We start from the raw sequence: 15,118 nt of genomic DNA on the forward strand, positions 1-15,118 counted from the left end.
AAGATCAATGGCAGAGAAATGTTCAACCCATCCTTTCTGTATGAAAATATTTGGATGACATCCTAAGAATTTTATATGGGAAAGACTAGCTGAACATTTCTCTGCCATCGATTTTTTTTTTTTAGTAATATATTTATGTTTTCATTGGGTTTTATTTTTTGTTGTTGGCTAAAGAAGGGTTTTGAGCTTGAAACGTTCTGTGATTGGTGTTTTGTTCTTTTTGAAGCTGTTATATTCATTTTTCTTTATTACTTTTTACAGCAAACTTTCAGAAATGTTTATTTTTTCCTCAAGACATATTTTGCGATTGCGGAATATATAAAATTAAGGAGAAAAATAAATCTGATATAAACAAATATATGCTAAAGATTATTAATAGAAAAAGAAAAATTTTGTCAATGTGAGAAATTGCTTATTCCTCAGATTCTTAAATGTATCAGTGCATGACATAGTCAGTCAGAAGGTGAACATTTTGGATTTGAATTTTTTTGCATTTTCTGAAAGAATATGCTCCCCAGGCAGAGCATTTTAATCTTTATTTGAAGTAGATCGGGTGATTTTTCATGAAATTATGGTTAGATATATGGGAAAAGTATCCAGCAACTTTTCTCAAATTTCAAAATTTTTCAACTTGACTAGCTGTAAATAATATTTAGAAGTAAAATTAAGCTTTGATATCTCTCGAAGATGTACAAAAGGGTTGATTTAATCATTTATGACAAGAACTCATTTTTTGATAAAAATTGACCTTCTAACTAAATTTGGCAATATCTCAGTTCAAACCTTTTCACCATCTGACTGATTATGTCGTTCACTGTAACAAATGCATAAAATCTGATTTTTTTCATCATCATCATCATCATCATAGTAATCGTCATCATCATGATCATCATCACCACCATCATCATTTCTATCAGCTAAAGTTGTCAATGCCAGCCAAGCCGCGGGTGGTTGGATGGGAGCATCACCCTTGAATCATATACCTATGATGTTCGCATTGGTGTACGATCCGATAGTGATGTCGTTTCTTCTTCTCTTTACTAGCCTATCCTGCTTCTTTGGTTTGTGATTGTATTTTTGACAGGGGATATTTTTTTTCCTGTAAATCTTCTGCCTGTTTGTTCTTGGTTATTTATAATTTAGCTTATGGTATCTTTAGGTTATGATTTTGATTTACATTTGTACTATTTTTGTTAGATTGCTTGTTTTTTTGTTTCAGCGGTCTCTCATATAACCTCAATCGTGTTGGAAGAGACCTAAAGCAACAAACAAACAAACAAAAAAACCAGCCAAGCCATAATCATATTTATCATCATTTATGTATTCATATATTTGGATTATTTTTCTACTTTCGTTTTCTCTTGTTTAATAAATTTTATTTAGACCATGTGACTAAAATGATACTTTGAAATTTAAAATTGGAATTGTGTTCATAATTTATTTTTTCAATATTGTCAGGACACCTCCCTATCGAGCACCTTGGGCCAGGATCAGCACTTACACTGGCAAACGGATTAAGAAATGCGGGCAGGTGACCAAACAGAAAGTGATCTGTTATCCCAGGGATGTCCACAATCAGACAAATACCAGTGACCAGTTTGCCCCAGCTATCATTCCTGGTGACCGTCTATTTGTTAAGATCGGCGTATCTCCTCCTCCGGGAATCACCATCACTCTTCACGCCTTGCCGCCGCAGTTTCTCCTGGCTGTTGCGTACATCGAGACTCTTGTCACGGAGACTTTTAGCTGTGGAATGCAAGCATGTCATCATCATGGCCTGAAAGGAGGAAGAGATGGGATAAGTAGTTCCCAAGTGGGTGGAGAAGACAAGGAATGTGAATCGGGGGCTCAAGCTGGTACCAAGTGCAGAATGCCTAGTTTCATGTCGTGGCCTTTGAGTAGTGATGAACTGAGTAATCCTAGCTTGTGGAGTTTGGAGAATATCACCATCACCCCCGTTGTTTTCCTTCATTTGCTGGAGTTCCTGTGCGGCTATCTTTGGAAAACAGAAGTGCCGGCTCTGCTTAAAGAATACATGTTTCATTTATTGGCTCAGACCATGAGAATTTTGCATTTCAGTGAAAACTGTGAGACAAGCTATTTGATGAAGCCAGAATCGAGATTCAGTCCGACCCACCGGATGTTGAGCTCCTTGCACAAGGAATTGAAAAACTTGTATGAGTCGGAGTCAAAAACAATGGCCAAGGTGTTGACGCCGGCTGGTCCAGGAATTGGCTTGGGTGTAACGGATAGTGGGAGATTTTCAACATATTTCCATGCATTAATGGAGACTTGTTTGGCCATTTTTGAAGTGGTGCCTATTGAAATGACCATTGACAAAGAGGTTGGAGAAGGGTTGTTGGAAGACAGCACTCAGGCAGCTGGATCGACGAGTGCTGCAGACATGGCCAGTGGGAGTTTGGCTTCTGGGAAGAAGAAAAAATTAAAAGCTAAAAAAGAAAGAGCCGTTGGTTCAACCAGGAGGTCATCTTCTTCAGACCAAAGAGCTGGTGTAGAGACATTGCTGGATGCAGACGGGTCCCTTACCTCCAGTGCTCTAACTCTTTCTTCTCAAGCCGATGACTATTTGAGTGCAAGCTCCATTGTTGTGTCCTCAGGTTCGGGTCCTCTCTTCCATCAAGTCAGTTCAGGTTATGTAGCGAGCGACTCTAACACCTCTCAACTTTCCACCTCTCTCAAAGCGGAAGATATGACTTGGTTCACAAGGGCTGTGTCAATTTCAAAGATACTACGTTTTCTTGCCTTGAAAGAATCTCATTGTTTTCAGGAGATGAAAAAGGCAGTGTCATCTGCTGCTGGTTCACTCTCATCTCCAACAGCTCATTCCAGATTGCTAGTCATAACAGGTATCCCTCCTTATTTAGATCTCTCAACTGTGAAGAAATCAATTCGAAAAGTTTGCAATAGTTTGGGTGGATTGGAAAGGGAGGAAATATACATCCCAACAGCAAAACAGAAACCAGAAATAACAGGAACCACTGTAGCACCTTTACCATCTTCGAAATCCTCTACAGAATCAGCGAGTCAAGAACAGCAATCCGACTTGACAAACAACAGTAAATCAGACTCAGCTATGGATTCGTCTTTAATGCAGGAAAATGTAGCAGCGTCCACATCCAAGGCCAATGCTGGGATACATCCTAAAACAAAATCAAAGTTAATTGAAGGAAGTGCTGTGATAAGTATACCATCAAAGACAAAGATAGAAATTGTCCGTAGAGCTTTCTTGAAAACAAAATGGTTGAATTTGAGTTCAGTGGACGATCCTGACAGTCCAGAGGCTCCAGATGAAAACTTGAATGTGCATACGGTAAATCAAGCACTTCTCACTGAACCCGAGGCCAACAATACTCTGGAAAGCTATCTCAAGTTCAAATTACTGCAAGGCAACGATGAAGAAGATGACAACGATGTCACAGGAATTGGAGAAAATGCCAATCAGGTCTTGACAGAAATATTTTACAGCTGCTTTTTCCTGGATCAGCAACAGGATTCTGGGGACATCTGCCTGAGTCATGAACAGATCATGAACCTTGCTCCGGAAAATCTACTGGCTGTTTTCTTCAACAACGTACGGCCAAGTAAAAAGCCATTGCCTGAGGCTGTAACATCTGTTTTAAGACAATATGGCTGTCCACGCACTGGAGATAAATTACGGTATGTACTAGATATTTTACATTCTCGTACCTTTCTTTGACTTGAACAGAATTTCATTCATTTAGATGGTCAAGTCATTTGACTTAAATGTCACATCAGACAAAGAAATTAAATATGGACACTCATATAGCCTTATTATGCCTCAAGAGTTATCATGCTTGGTTTAAGTTGGCTTAAGAATTTGTAGTTACTCATTCTCTTACAAGGATAGTTTCTATTTTAATCCATACAAGTCTCTCTTTAGGCACCATTATTGTACCATTTCATCTGAAGTAAAAAACAAGAGAAAAACTTTGGCATTTATGTGGCACATTATCCACTAAATGTTCTCAAAGTGCTTCCCAATGGATTCCCAGCCAATGGCAACTTTTTAAAAAAGAACTTGAGCATTGATATAGTGCAAAACCCAATAAACTTGTTGTAGCCTTAGGCATGCAACGTGCTTTACTAGGGGTCCCCAGCCAACAGCAGCACTTATCGCTTAGGACAGGACATGATGCCTTTTAGGCAATATTACAATTTTTTTTTTCCGACAGAAATAACACTGTTTATAGCCAATTACTCATTTCATACGAGAATGTGAGTAAAAATTCTTTTTCGGAGACTCGACTTTGCTGCATTATAAGCAGACTCGAACCAAGAATCTACTTGTCTTAAGGCAAATGTCATACTACATGACCAAAAAGCTGCAAGTAGTCTCCATTAGTTAAGGGAGTTTATAGGAGAAAACGTATCTAAAGCTACAACACTGAATAATGACCTTGCGATGATTATGACGAATCATCCACGCAGTAGTTTGACTTTGCTTTATGATGAGAGGCTATTATACTGACGTGGTTGTAGATGCAACAATTTTATAGGAAATATTAAGTTTATACCACACAATGTCTTCTATCTAAAACAAGTATGAAGTCAAATGTAAGTTTCAATTGCAGGGAGGCATTTACTGTGTCTTCTATCCCCCTATATCTGTTTTCCAACATGCTATCTGTCTTTGTCTTGGAATGAGATTACTTGGTTTTGTCCAAGCCCTGGCCGGATACCCTAGCTGGGAGGGAAACAGTCAAATGAATAGTTAGAGTTTTAGGAGATGATATTTTTTGTCTTGTAAATCATCTCTCTGTTATGCACTGTATTGTTTTGTTTACATATCATATATGATTTGTAAACATTTGAGTGTATTCCTCTTAGTAGGGACCTGTGCTTGTTTCTGGATGAGACTTTTAGGTGATCTAAAACTAAGTACTTTGATAGTAGTGTGCTTTTGGAATCTACATCTGTTCCCTATTTGAACTCATTCCCCTTTGTCTTTTCTTTGATGCTTTAATTGTAATTCTAGAACTTTTTACTATCTAAATTTCTTCCTTTTTACTGGTGCTGATATGACCTTAATGTGTTGCGAGTGCTGTAAAACCTTTAAAAACATAAAAAAACAAAACTTAAGTTTCAATTAATCAAGAATAAAAAGACTTGCACTTTTGGCCCCATGTCTGATTAATCAGTTATCTAAACTGTTGATTGGTCCCGATAGCTCAGTTGGTAGAGCAATCGCTCACACAAAAGGGACTGAGGTCAATCCTCTGTGAAATTGAGATTTTTTCTGACACCCATGTCCACCCAGAAGTGATTGAGTAGCTGGGTCTCTTAAATCTGGTTGAAAGTACTTTGTGATTAGACACTCCTATCCAAAGTAGCAGGCAATTGCTATTATCTATTTCACGCCATAGAAAATTATAAACTCCGGTTTACATGGACCTTAAGGCTCTGAAGTACTACTTTTTCTTCTTTTTTTTTTGAGAAAGCAAAAACTTGACACATTCACGCCATTGAAACTTACATCACATTCAATTTCATATCTTTCTTTCAGAGGTTGGCTATTATTATCATCACAATTTTAAATAAAAATGAAAGCTTCAATTTCAATTTAATTAACGAAGACAGATAATGTAAACATTTCGTGTTTTCCCATTGTCAACAAATAATAATAATAATAATAATAATAATAATAATAATAATAATAATAATAATAATAATAATAATAATAATAATAATAAAAATAATAATAATAATAATAATTTATTGAATCCCAAAAAGGACATTTTTTTTTTCAGACATGTTTACACAGTAAGATAAATAGATAATGGAAATATGATGTATATATATAAATAAGTAGCCGTTTCACAGCCAGAGCTGCACTTTATATATGTTATTTCAACACTGTAAAAACGTTAAAATTGTCACTATTTAATTGAAAATTGAAAAGATTGCAAAACAAATAAATTATTAAATTAATATTTACATTATTTGGAAGTAAAAAAGTGAAAATAATTATATAAAATGATTAATGCTTGTTGTTGATGACTATAACACTAAAGACGAATGACAGATGAGAGAATTCTTCGTTAAGGTGAATAAACAAAATGATTGTTTTGTTTATTCACCTTAACAGCACCATTTTCTCATCTCTAATTTGTCTTTCAGTGTTCCATTCATTGTAACTTGTTGTCAAAGGGGAAACCTGAAACGTCCACATTATCCGTCTTCGTAAATTAAATTGAAGCTTTCATTTTCATTTGACTATTGTTTGTTTATTTATACGGGGGGTGCCGATAGCAGTTGATAGAGCACTCGCTTCACATGCAAAGGGACCGAGATCGATCCCGGGTGCAGTTTAGATTTTTTCTGAACTCCCTCCTGTCCACCCAGCAGTGATTGGGTAGCTGGGTCTGTTAGATCTGGTGCAAGTACTTTGCAATATAGTCGCATCCTATCCAAAGGGTAGCAAGCAATTGCTTTTGTCTGTTTAACGCTATAGAAACTGGGATAAACTCATACTCCATGGGCCACATGGCTCTGAATTTATTTAATCGAGCTTCAAGCAACAAAATCTGCATTGTCACAATTTTAAAAGAAAGTTTTGTTAACAATGGACTAACCTTATCATATAGAAATGCCCGAGTTCAGACTAATGTAGAATTGATGACGTTCTTGCTGTTGAATTCCAGTTCACCAACATCCAGTGACAGAAGTTCAAAGGGGAAAGGTGTTAAAAAGACCTCTGTGCGTTCTCAGAAGGAGAGACAAGTGTTGGGAATGGTGGAAAAGGGACACGAGGAGAAGTAAGCTATGCTGTCTCGCTCTCCTCCCCTCCTGACCCCAAACCCCCACCCACCCCTTCAGCACACACCTCCCTTTACCATAATATTCAAAATGTCAGATACATGTTTCTTGTGTTTTTACCTGCATGATGATGTTTTATTTTGGTTTTGATTAGTCATGCTTTTTATCCAAGGGGGTAAAAGAAAAAAGTGGGTTGTTGGTTATATTTTTGTTTCCCTATTGTAAATAATGAGTTACCAGTGAAACACGTTTTTAATAATAATAATAATAATAATAATAATATATGGTCTTTATATAGCGCCTCATCCCTTATCCCAACAAACTCAAAGATCTTAACAGTAATGTGACAACTTTCACTCAAACTTACAACCACTCAAACTTGCAGTGTGAAACAAAGCAATATAATTCTACTGTGTAACATATTAAAAAGAAATGTTTTAAGATGTTTTTAAAAAAAATTAGTTATTGTACTTATTATAATGTTGTCCATTGCATACTTAGCGGGATATTTATTAACAGGCAGATTTTTAGGGGGCGGGGGTAAAATGGTGGATTTCCCTGAATATTTGAAGCTCCATAAAATTTGTCACCAATTGACGGAATTCAAATTTTATCTGATATGAAAAATATAGTAATTCACACTCAATTTTTCCAGCTTTTCTGTTCTCTTCACGATTACTTCATTATGCTTCATGATTCATTCTAACTCTATTGTTATGAATTAGGTTTGCAGATATTACATTGTGTGAATTTAACCATGCTCCTATTACTCTATAAGTGTAAAAGATGAGCGTATTTTGGTCATAAGTTTATTGATGGTAGCAAAATTGAAATGAAAAAGTATGGTCTTAAGTGGTTTTGAAGGTTCAGATAAAAAACTTTTTCTTTTGTCTCTGCTTCAGCATTACTGTCCGAAGTGACTTAAAAATTTATTGAACATTTCTAGTTCAAGTGTGGATGACAATGTTTATACTTTTAGCAATCCTCCTCATTATCGGATGTTCACATGCTGTTTCTATTTTTGACAAGGCAAATTTATAGACCTGTGTGATATGGGTCTATAATTTATAATAACAATAATAGTAATAATTTGAGCTTTTATATAGTGCAATATCCACTGAACATGCCCAAAACATTTACAAAGGGTCCTTGACCAACAGCAACTCATAACATAAAGAACGAGACATGACGCCTGTTAGTGTTAGGCGATATTGCATTTTTTTCAGACAGAGACAATGCTGTTCATGGCCAGGTACTCATTTTATACCTGATAACAGTAAGAGAATGTGAGTAAAGAGCCTTTTCCAAGGACTCAACTATGCGCCGAGCGAGGCTCGAACCCAGGACCTTCCGATCCGAAAGCGAGTGTCATACCACAAGACCACATAGCCACATGATCTCTGTTTCCATTTTGTTTTCAAATATTTATCACATGTGATACATAATTTCTGATTTTTATAGTGTTTAGAACCGATAAAATTGATTCAATTATGTATATTTACTTTAAAATTATATCTTGGAAATTGTATTTATTCTCATAAAAGCTGTTTTTTGTTGTTTTTTTTACTCTCAGACAACCGTTGTTAGAGGAAGAGAAAAAGGATGAGGGTGAGAAAATGGAAAAGTCCTCCTCGCCCAGAGATGGAGGAAAGAAAGAGGGAGCCACTGCTAATCTACCTGTCAAAGAATCCAAAGTATGTCATGAATGTTGTCATCTAGATATTGTGACTTCACAGGTTCTCTAAAACTTGACCTTTTATATAGCGCAATATCCACTAAACGTGCTCAAAGCGCTTTTCAAGGGATCCCTGGCCAACAGCAACATTTAACTTGTAGAATGAGACATACGCCTGTTAGGCGATATATTTTTTTCTGACAAAAACAATGCTGTTCACGGCCAGGCACTCATTTTACACCTGAATACAATGAGAGACTGTGAGTAAAGAACCTTTTCCAAGGACTCAACTATGTATGCGCAGAGAGAGGCTCGAACCCAGAACCTTCTGATCCGAAAGACCACATAGCTGCACGAAATAGTCCTCTAAAAATGTGATCCCAATTTAGGCGATTAAGATGATTAAGGCCATTAACTTAAGCATGGGCCTGATTCCAGGCTCTGTGCTTTTGGTTATTATCTCTAATATACCAAAGTAATACCATTTTAAATCCTTGTGCACTACTCATGGTTATCTCTAATGTACCAAAGTAATACGATTTTAAATCCTTGTGCGCTACACATGGTTATCTCTAATGTCCCAAGGTAATACCGTTTTAAATCCTTGTGCGCTACACATGGTTATCTCTAATGTACCAAGGTAATACCGTTTTAAATCCTTGTGCGCTACCCATTTCATAAAAGTTTAAATTTTATTTTCAAAATGCTGGTAAGTTGATGAAAAATGGTGAATATTAGCTGTATTGGTTTACTAGATACTATATTCTAAACAAAATGCCACTACTTATTTAAAATTCGGAAACCATATATTATTATTATTATTATTATTATTATTGGGGGCCTGGAAAGCTCAGTTGGTAGAGCACACACAAAGGGACCTAGATCAATCCCAAGTGAAATTGAAATTTTTTTGTGACCCCCATGTCCATATAAATAAACTTTTTTCTTTTTCTCACTATCATAATAATAATAATAATAATAATAATAATAATATAATAATAATAATAATAATAATAATAATAATAATAATAATAATAATAATAATAATAATTATTATTATTATTATTACTATTGTTATTATTATTAGTATTATTATCATTATTATTGTTATTATTATTATGTAGTTGATTGAAACAGGTGTTTATAAGGCTGGTTGTTACATGTTATTAAGGTGTTTTACTTTCTTAATTGATCAAGTGAATCAAAGTCCATGGCAGCTGAATTTCTTCTCTTCTTTGCGTTTATAAATAATGGTATTATAACTATAAGTATATTTTTAAAAAAATATGAATTTGTGTTTTCTGAGCAATAAAAAAATGTTAGAATGAATAAAAATCGATTGTATTGTCATGTAAAAACACAAAGAAAAAAGAAAGAAACATTTTTGTCATTTTTTCATCCCAGAGTGCAAGTAAAATTGAGAGTCGTCTGCTGACATTGGATGGGCTCATCCATTACTGTAGTGACTTGTTCAAAGTTAATCTTTTGAATTGGTCATTACTGTAAAATAATGATTTCATTATTAAAAAACATATTTTAGAAAAAGAAAGCTTAATTTATTTCTAAATATTTTTACAGCTAGTCAAGTTGAAAAAATATGAAATTTGAGAAGAGTTGCTGGATATCTTTCCCATACATCTGACCATAACTTCATTTTTAAAAATCACCTGATTTGCTTCAAATAAAGATTTATATGCTCTGGTGAGCATATTCTTTCAGAAAATGCAAAAAAAAAAAAAAAAAATGCTAATCCAAAATTTTCACCTACGACTGCTTATGTCATGCACTGACACATTTTCTCATCCCAGAGTGCAAGTAAAATTGAGAGTCGTCTGCTGACATTGGATGGGTTCATCCATTATTGTAGTGACCTGGCCACTCAGGATCTGAGAGCGTTGTGGAAAGGACTGTTTGCTTGTGGCTTCGATCTGCATATGGAGAGGTAATTCAAATCACATGATGAGTTTTTGTTTTGTTTTGTTTTATATTGAAGACCCTAATACTAACAGGGCCTAAGTCACATTTTTCATGATTTTAAGCTAATCAGTGACAAACTTAAAGCATAATCACCTCCGTTCACTCACCAATTATTTTCATGATAAGTATAACCTAAGTCCCCTTTCTCAAATTTACAACTTTATTTTTTGGTATACTCTATACAACGTAATCCTAATTTTAACCTCCAATTTTTCATAACTTAAGTACTTTAATAAAAATAATAATAATAATAATAATAATAAAATAATAATAATAATAATAATAATAATAATAATAATAATAATAATAATAATAATAATAATAATAATAATAATAATAATATAATATAATAAAATAATATAATAATAACAACAATAATAATAATAACAATAATAATAATAATAATAATAATAATAATAATAATAAATAATAATAATAATAATAAATAATAATAATAACAATAATAATAATAATATTAACAATACAATATATTGACATAGACACACTCACACACTTGCACACTAGTAACGTCTTAGTCATCGTCACCATCATCGGCATCAACAACATCATCATCATCATCATCATCACAACAACCTTCCCATTATTTCCGTTACAATCCTTCACTTTCACCATTCCCCTATAACACCATCACCATCCTCATCATACTCCATATTATATTTTTTTCCTGTAACAAGCTGTTAAGCGCTAGGCTCTTCAATTGTGAATTGATTGTAACACTGCATCAATGTGTAGATTTAAAACTAGCGTAGGTGGTGATGTAAAAAAAATAATAATAGGGGAACAGTCACAGGATAGGGAAATGGAGGTAGGGGGGAGGGGATGACATTGATGTATTACGGATACAAGGATATTCACCTCACCTCTCCTCATCCTCCTGACTGAGGTGGTTGTAGTGGAGAAATGAGAGATGACTTACAGTAAGGACCTTCCATTCAGATCTGTCCTCAGATTTCCTCATTAGCGTTGGGCTGTCCATTCTTTTACGTATTCATCCAGCATTTTGTTTGCCGACATCTCCTTCTGACCCCCGCCAAGATTCCTTGCACAACTGTTTATTGCAAATGTCTTTTAGTGAGAAACATGACCAAACCCAAGACAATTTTCTTCTTTTGACTGTAGACAGGAGGGATTCCTGTTTTTGGTCCTGTTAAAGAAATAACTCATCTGTAAACCTCTTCATTCAACGTATAGTAATCCAGAGTATTAAAAATATATGTAAAATGCACTGTTTGCATTTTCTATTTCAATATGTGCCACTTTACCCTAATTATTTTTTTAATGGCAGTAACTAGAAATTATACACAAGAGGGTAAAAAAAACCCCCAACATATCTGCAAAATATTCGTAGGATATGGATTAAGGTTTCAAGAGCCACAAATTAAGTCAATCCTGCATGGGCCTCCCAACCTCCCATAGTTGGCAGGGAGTCACTTACTGTGTCTCCTACCCCCCTATGTTTCCAACATGCTTTCTGTCTTTATCTTCGAATGAGGTTACTTGGTTTTGTCCTGACCCTGGCTGGATACCCTGTCTGGGAGAGAAACAGATGTAGAATTAGAGAGTTTTGGGAGATGAAATTTTTTTCTTGTAAATCATCTCTCTGTTACGCACTGTATTAATTTTGTTTTACATATGTATGATTTGTAAACATTTGAGTGTGTTCCTTTTAGTGGGGATCTGTGCTTGTGTCAGGATGAGACATTTAGGTGATCTCAAACTAAATACACTCTTGGAATCTACACCTGTTCTCTATTCGAACCAATTCCCCTGTCTTACTTTTTCTTTCGTGCATTAATTTTGATAATCCCATTTTCTTCCTTTTTACTGACACTGACATGACCTAAACGTGTCGCAAGCACCATAAAACCTTTAAAAACAAACAAATAAGTCAATCCAAAAACATCCAATATTCTTTTTTTTTTCTTATGCCTCTTTCTCCATCAGATGCGCTTGCCCAGATCTCAGTGCAGCCTTGCACATGATGCAGGAATGGACATTGGAAAAGGATTCTGCCTTAGTCCATTTTGTCAACGAGTTGTGTCGCCAACTGTCTGTGTCATCGGCACGCTTGCATCCCCATGAAATACACCTGACCGAGGCAAATCTCTCTAGTGAAACGTATTTTTGTTTGCAAGGTATGGAAATTTATTTTTACCTGCTATTTTGATTGTGATGTAATGTTTGTTATATGACTAGATAAAGAAAGGGTTTTTGAAAATCGTACTGCTTTTGTTTTTTTATTTTTTGTTTTTCATTTACATTTTTAAGATTAAGCTTTTATATAGCGCAATATCCACTAAACATGCTCAAAGTGCTTTACAAAGTGTCCCTGACCAACACCAACACGTAACATAAAGAACAAGACATGACGCCTGTTAGGTGATAATACAATTTTTTTCTGAAAGAGGCAATGGTGTTAACGACCAGGTACTCATTTTACACACCTGGAGTATGGTGAGAGAATGTGAGTAAAGAGTATTTTCCAAGGACTCAACTATACACCGAGCAAGGCTCGAACTAAGGACCTTCCGATCTGAAAGCAAGTGTCATACCACAAGACCACATAGCCGCACAAGTTAGTATTATCATTAGTGATATTGAAATTATGTGTTAGTGTGGAAAGAGAAAATTTAGCATTCTTGATGTAGTTAATGAATTTTGTACTTATGCAGAGCTATGAGTACCCACGATCATAGACAAATTGTAGTTTTACCGAAACAAATATGGAGTTTTGCCTTGGTTAGAAATTTAGACAAGAAGATAATTTTGATTACCAAAATCCCAAAATACTGCTGTTTATGTGAATTAACTAAAAGACATACATGATATGTATAAATTATTAATTGTATGAATCATCAATCTTTAATTTGTATATCCGAGGTATTTCAGTGTGAGTGATCATCAAAAGTTTGAAGCAGGTACAAATTTGATTCATTTGATTTATAAATTTTAAAACAGGATTTTTTTTTTCCATACAGGTCTCCCCCCTGAGAGTATTCGTCTAAGGTTTGCCTTCTTACAAAGCCTCAACAATTCTCTCGAAAGCTTCTTTTTGCCACTTGTTGATCTCAGACCCGGCAAAATCTACAGTCGATGCACCTCTCATGTGCTCTCACAACTGAGAAGTTTGATTTTCTACGATTCAAAGGTATACTTATAGTTTTAATCTGTTTATTAAGATGTAAATAATCAGAGGCTAATCTTTCAGTTTTGTACAATGTATTAGATCATACAAATTTTAGAATCAAGTCTTTGAAAATAATGAGAAGTTTAATTCTGTGAATATTTGAATCATCATTCCGGCTTCCACCCCATAGATCATTGTTTTGATAAGAGAAAATAAAAATCGAATAAGAGAAAGAAAGTGAAGGGAAAAAGGAAGAATAACTTGAGAAGAAATGAAATAGAAAACAACATTTATTATACTTGAGCTTTTATATAGCACAATATCCACTTAATGTGCTCAAAGTGCTTTACAAGGGTCCGTGACCAACAGCAACATGTAACCTGTTAGGCGATATTACAATTTTTTTTCCGACAGAGACAACACTGTTAACGACCAAATACTCATTTTACACCTGAGTACAGTGATATAATTTGAGTAAAGAGCCTTTTCCAAAGACTCAACTATGCGCAGAGCGAGGCTCGAACTCAGGACCTTCCGATCCGAAAGCGAGTGTCAAACCACTAGACCACATTGCTGCATTTCTCTTTTGTTTTAATTTGAAAGATAAACAACTATGGATATTTGTGGGTGTGTCTTCTGCAGTCTTAAATTCCTCTGTTGTTGTGTTTTAGAAACTGAATTTTTTTTTTTTTTTTTTCAAATTCACAGTAATGATTATCCTTATATTATATGAGTGCAATAAAAATGTGTAGGATTTGATCTTTTGAGGGGATTATACTAAAGTGTTTCATGTAATTATCTTTTCAACAGGTGAATTTCTTCAATCGTATTCTGAATGCCTCTGCCAAGAGGAAAGCTGACCAGGCAGCTCCAGAGATTACTCTCAACCCTATTGAAAGCATTGGTACAGGTACGGAATTCAGGAATAGAAAATATTTGCAAGAAAATTTAATGCACATATTTATAGAGAATTTACACGTACAACCTAAACATTATAAATCAGTTTATTTAATTATGTACAACCTAAACATTATAAATCAATTTATTTAATTTGTACAACCTAAACATTATAAATCAATTTATTTCATTGTGAAAATTTCAAACCATTTAGTACAGAAAAGAAAAAAAATATCTATCGATAGATTGAACGAGAAGTGAACACCATAACTTTAATAAAATGCCAGCTTTATAAAGATTGAATGAACAAAGTTTTTGACTTCAAGTTCTTCTTCAAAGAACATACATAATGTCTGTTGTCATGGATGGAATGGGACTTTTTTTTTCCTCTTATAATATACTTTTTATTTTTTTGTGATTTGTCTTTTTTCATGTCATCAATATGTATGTTACATAGTTGTTAATCAGCGCAATAAAAATGTGTAGGATTTGATCTTTTGAGGGGGAAAAAAGCAATTTTATTTCTCCTAAACAAGATAAATGGCATGAATTTAAAACTAATTAATCAGTATCCCTTAAAGCTATTCACTATTATCAATTACTTTTTTTGCCTTTCTCGAATA

The 15,118-nt window shown here is 34.5% G+C and overlaps 1 protein-coding gene across 2 annotated transcripts in view; it reads left to right on the top strand.

Annotated features, from left to right (window-relative positions):
* The window catches only part of LOC144968116 (putative E3 ubiquitin-protein ligase HECTD4), a 101,049-nt gene that overhangs the window by 71,498 nt on the left and 14,433 nt on the right, over positions 1 to 15,118 (top strand). The window contains exons 56-62 of one of the 2 annotated variants that reach the window (XM_078906116.1): positions 1,459 to 3,678; positions 6,684 to 6,797; positions 8,372 to 8,492; positions 10,282 to 10,415; positions 12,416 to 12,606; positions 13,450 to 13,619; positions 14,409 to 14,508. In XM_078906116.1, coding sequence (XP_078762242.1) covers positions 1,459 to 3,678; positions 6,684 to 6,797; positions 8,372 to 8,492; positions 10,282 to 10,415; positions 12,416 to 12,606; positions 13,450 to 13,619; positions 14,409 to 14,508 — 3,050 coding nt within the window. The remainder of the gene's footprint in view (positions 1 to 1,458; positions 3,679 to 6,683; positions 6,798 to 8,371; positions 8,493 to 10,281; positions 10,416 to 12,415; positions 12,607 to 13,449; positions 13,620 to 14,408; positions 14,509 to 15,118) is intronic. The other variant, XM_078906117.1, reaches the window with a different exon arrangement.

The sequence above is a fragment of the Berghia stephanieae genome, chromosome 3, assembly GCF_034508935.2.
Source record: "Berghia stephanieae isolate SIO BIC M18660-M18661 chromosome 3, UCSD_Bste_1.3, whole genome shotgun sequence".
Classification (NCBI taxonomy): Eukaryota; Metazoa; Mollusca; class Gastropoda; order Nudibranchia; family Aeolidiidae; genus Berghia; species Berghia stephanieae.